This window comes from Triticum aestivum, chromosome 5D (genome assembly GCF_018294505.1).
Source record: "Triticum aestivum cultivar Chinese Spring chromosome 5D, IWGSC CS RefSeq v2.1, whole genome shotgun sequence".
NCBI classification, from domain to species: Eukaryota; Viridiplantae; Streptophyta; class Magnoliopsida; order Poales; family Poaceae; genus Triticum; species Triticum aestivum.
In genome coordinates, this window is record NC_057808.1 from 543,692,817 (window position 1) to 543,696,504 (window position 3,688).

General features: G+C 54.2%; 1 protein-coding gene across 1 annotated transcript; it reads right to left on the minus strand.

The window, feature by feature from the left end:
- Nucleotides 1–2,654, minus strand: LOC543453 (ammonium transporter 3 member 2). Its single transcript, XM_044544255.1, has 2 exons — nucleotides 1,616–2,654; nucleotides 1–635 (listed from the first exon to the last, which is right to left on the minus strand). The coding sequence occupies exons 1-2, from the start codon at nucleotides 2,544–2,546 to the stop codon at nucleotides 154–156; spliced, it is 1,413 nt and encodes a 470-aa protein (XP_044400190.1). The 5' UTR covers nucleotides 2,547–2,654; the 3' UTR covers nucleotides 1–153.
- Nucleotides 2,655–3,688: the final 1,034 nt, after the last annotated feature.

Here is a 3,688-nt window from a genome sequence, read left to right on the forward strand (position 1 = left end):
TGAAAATTTCAGCAAACACATACTATCTATGAAAATTTTGGTCACATTATACATGAGCTACAAATTTACATTTGGAAGGCAAGAGACAAGAGAAAATAAAGCAGGACACAATATAGACGGGACAAACATAACAAGGAAGCAAAGCAGAGAAAATCACACCGGCACGACGGCGGCGCCGTGCTTGGTGTCATCGTAGTGCTCGCCATCGCCCCACAACGCGTAGGCCTCCTCGCCGTGCACGGCGTCGTCGCCAATGGCGAGCTTCTCCTCGGACATGCGCAGCGGGACGACAAGGCGGATGACGACGCAGATAATGGACGTGACGACCACGTTCCACCCGATCACGAAGAGCGCTCCGGCGATCTGCTTCCCGAGCTGCGCCCCACCGTTACCACCGTAGAAGGCGCCCCGGGAGTTGGTGACCGGAAGGAATAGATTGCAGAGGTTCGGCTCGGCGAAGAGGCCCGTGAGGACGCCGCCCAGCAGGCCGGCGACGCCGTGGGTGTGGATGACGCCAAGGGTGTCGTCGACGCGTTGAAGGAGCTTGGAGCGCTTGTGGAGCACCATCATGGTGTACCACGGCACACTGCCGGCCAGCACGCCCATAACCAGCGCCGCCCAACCCTGCACGACACCTGTATCGCCAGGGGCAACCATGTCAAACCACTGAATTAGATGTGAAAAATGAACTAGTTTTTCTTTCGTTTTCCGTGTGACTTGTCTACGGAGAAAATTCGCAGATCAAAGAAATGGGCAAGTTGGTCAAGAGTTGATCGAGACTTTGACTTGAGATGGTGACAAGTACCAAAATGGGCAGAAATGATAGACTGGGACGTTAGAGATTCCTAATCCTATGGGTCCTGGCAAAATACGCATCGAGATTCCACCTACTTGATCGATGTTGATTGTTCACTAGCTAGTAGGAGTAGTTATTTGGGTTTTATAAATCGTACGTGCTGACTACGTCCACCCAAGTGAGCTAACCAAGATTTTTTGGTCATTAGATTTGAACAAATTGAAGGTAAGACGTGCTACTGATCTTCTCCAGTTTTGACTTTTGCGGGCGACGCACACAATTTTGTCTCGAGGAAAATTCAGAGAGAAAACAAATGCGCAAGTTGGTCAAGTTGAGACTTTGACTTGAGATGGTGATAAGTACCGACATGGACAGACACGACCAATTGGCACACCAGAGGTTAGTTCCTCTGCTCCTGGAAAAATTATGCACCAAGATTCCACTTACTTGATCTTACTTATTTAGTTCTCTAATTATTTATATGTGTCGTAATATGACTATATATATATATTAATCAACTTGCTCACTACGTGTAGTAGTAGCTGAGATTAGTTGCCATTCAATTCGAACGAAGATAACACTTTCTCGCGGGCAACGCGTACAATTTTGAATCCATAGTCAACTTTGTAATAGTACTAGAAGAATCTCTCAATGCATGCATGCCATCACGTGCACGTCTTAATTACGTGCCAGCAAGGGAACTTAATCAGTACTCCTATGTTAGATCGATGATCTACTAGATGTCACAGAGATAAGATTAAGAAGAAGTTATTAATTAAATGAATGAATTGGCCGATGAAATAGCAGGTAGCAACGTACCTGCGCCTGGCGTGATGCAGACGAGACCGGTGATCACGGCCTGGACGGCGCCGACCACGGAGGGCTTCTTGAAGAAGACGGCATCGAGGCAGGTCCAGACGATGAGGCTCGCCGCCGTGCAGATGTTGGTGTTCAGGATGGCCATGGACGAGTCGACATTGGCCGCGTACGGCCCGCCGCCGTTGAACCCGGCCCACCCCATCCACAGCAGCCCGGCGCCGGTGAGCGCGAACAGGATGTTGTTGGGCGGGAAGCTCTCCCTGTCCTTCTTGGTCCTTGGCCCGACCCAGTACGCGGCGGTGAAGCCGGCGACGCCGGCGGGGATGTGGATGACGTAGCCGCCGCAGTAGTCGATGACGCCCCAGTGGAAGAGGAAGCCGCCGCCCCACACGGAGAAGGCGCCGACGGTGTAGGAGAAGGTGAGCCAGAGCGGCACGAAGAGCATCCACGCCAGGAAGCTCATGCGGCCCAGCAGCGACCCGGCCACCAGGATGAGCGTGATGGCGGCGAACACGCACTGGAAGTAGACGACGGTGGCCATGGGGAAGTAGGGCTCCACCATGGCCGTCTCGAGCGTGCCGTCTGCGCGGTAGTGCGCGGTGGCCGGGAGCGAGGCGCGGCCGACGAGGAAGGCCTGGTCGAGCGCCGGGCCGGCCTTGCCCCAGAACGGGAGCAGCTCCTCGCCGAAGGACATGTTGTAGGCCCAGACGACCCAGCAGATCCAGACGGCGGCGAAGGCGTAGAGCGCCATGAAGGCGGAGTTGACCGCCCACTTCTTCTTCACCACGCCGCCGTACAGCACCACCATGCCCGGCACGCTCATGAGGCCCACCAGCGTGGACGCCGTCAGCTGCCACGCGTTGTCGCCCTTGTTCAGCCAGTCGGCCACCGCCGCCGACGTGTTCCCCTGGTACGCCACCGGCACCGACATCTTGCCCGACTGATCTACCTACCTATACCTTGCTCAGTTGCTTGTCCTCGCCGTCCGGCGGCCACGTAGCTGCTAGCTAGCTCGCGGCCCGAGAGGGAATGAGCTGGAGGTATGAGGTGTAAGTGCTACAGCCAGGCCGTCTTCTTCGTATATATAGAGTGGGAGGGCAGCCTCCCCGCGTAGGTGGTGCAGTGGCCATTGATGACGTACGTTACACGTACCGGCCGGCCGTGCGGAGGAATCTCGCGCATGCATTTCACACTACCGTTTGAATAAATCTCGGGATTCCGTTCACTGTACTTCAGTTGATGATCTGTACGTGTACGTGTACGTGTACGTGCTAACGACCTTGTATGTCGTGGCCTCGGAGCATCTCCAACAGCCGCCCAACGCGCGACACGCTAAAAAATGCTCCCTCGGTTTTAAATTAGTTGACTTGGATGTATCTACATACGGATGTATCCAACACTAAAACATGTCTAGATATATCCGTATCTAGACAAATCTGAGTCAACTAATTTAGAACGGAGGGGGTACTTTGCAGCGTGCCCATCGCTTGAAAAAGCGCGGCGGCAGCGCTAGCTCCAGCAGCCGCGCTAAAATGCAGCGCGCGCTATCGCACGAACATTGCGTACATATTTTTAATAAAAACGATACATAATAAAATTCATAGATAAAAACGATATATAGATATTTTACATAGTTCCATAGCATAGATAGATAAAACTACGGTGCAACGACATAAAAAACGACTAGATAGTGCAACTACAACCAACTGCCATTCGTCCTCGTCATCATCATCATCATCATAATACTCGCTGGTCTGGTCCGAGGTATCGAGCCACATGTCCTCCCAACGAGGAACATTAGCCGTAAAGGTCGACTCCCTACCTGCTTCAACGATATCGCACTGCGATAACGCCAGGGCCTTCCGCCGACCCCTGTCCAACCGATCCGCGCGGCGCTTTGCCGTCCTCTCCGCCCAGTAGGCTTGCTCGTTGGCGACGTCCTCCGGGTGGCGTCGGCGCCACACCGCCATGCCTCGCTCGTCCTCCTCGGCGATGAGGAGGCGGCGCTGTCACCGAGTGTGCTCCGCACAGTCCTGGTCCGTGGTAAGACGAGGCGGGGGGGGGGGGGGGGCG

Coding starts and splice junctions, on each gene's coding strand:
- LOC543453 (XM_044544255.1), bottom strand. CDS start 2,546: ATGTCGGTGCCGGTGGCGTACCAGGGGAACACGTCGGCGGCGGTGGCC. Junction 636..1,615: donor CTGCATCACGCCAGGCGCAG/GTACGTTGCTAC, acceptor CTGGCGATACAG/GTGTCGTGCAGGGTTGGGCG.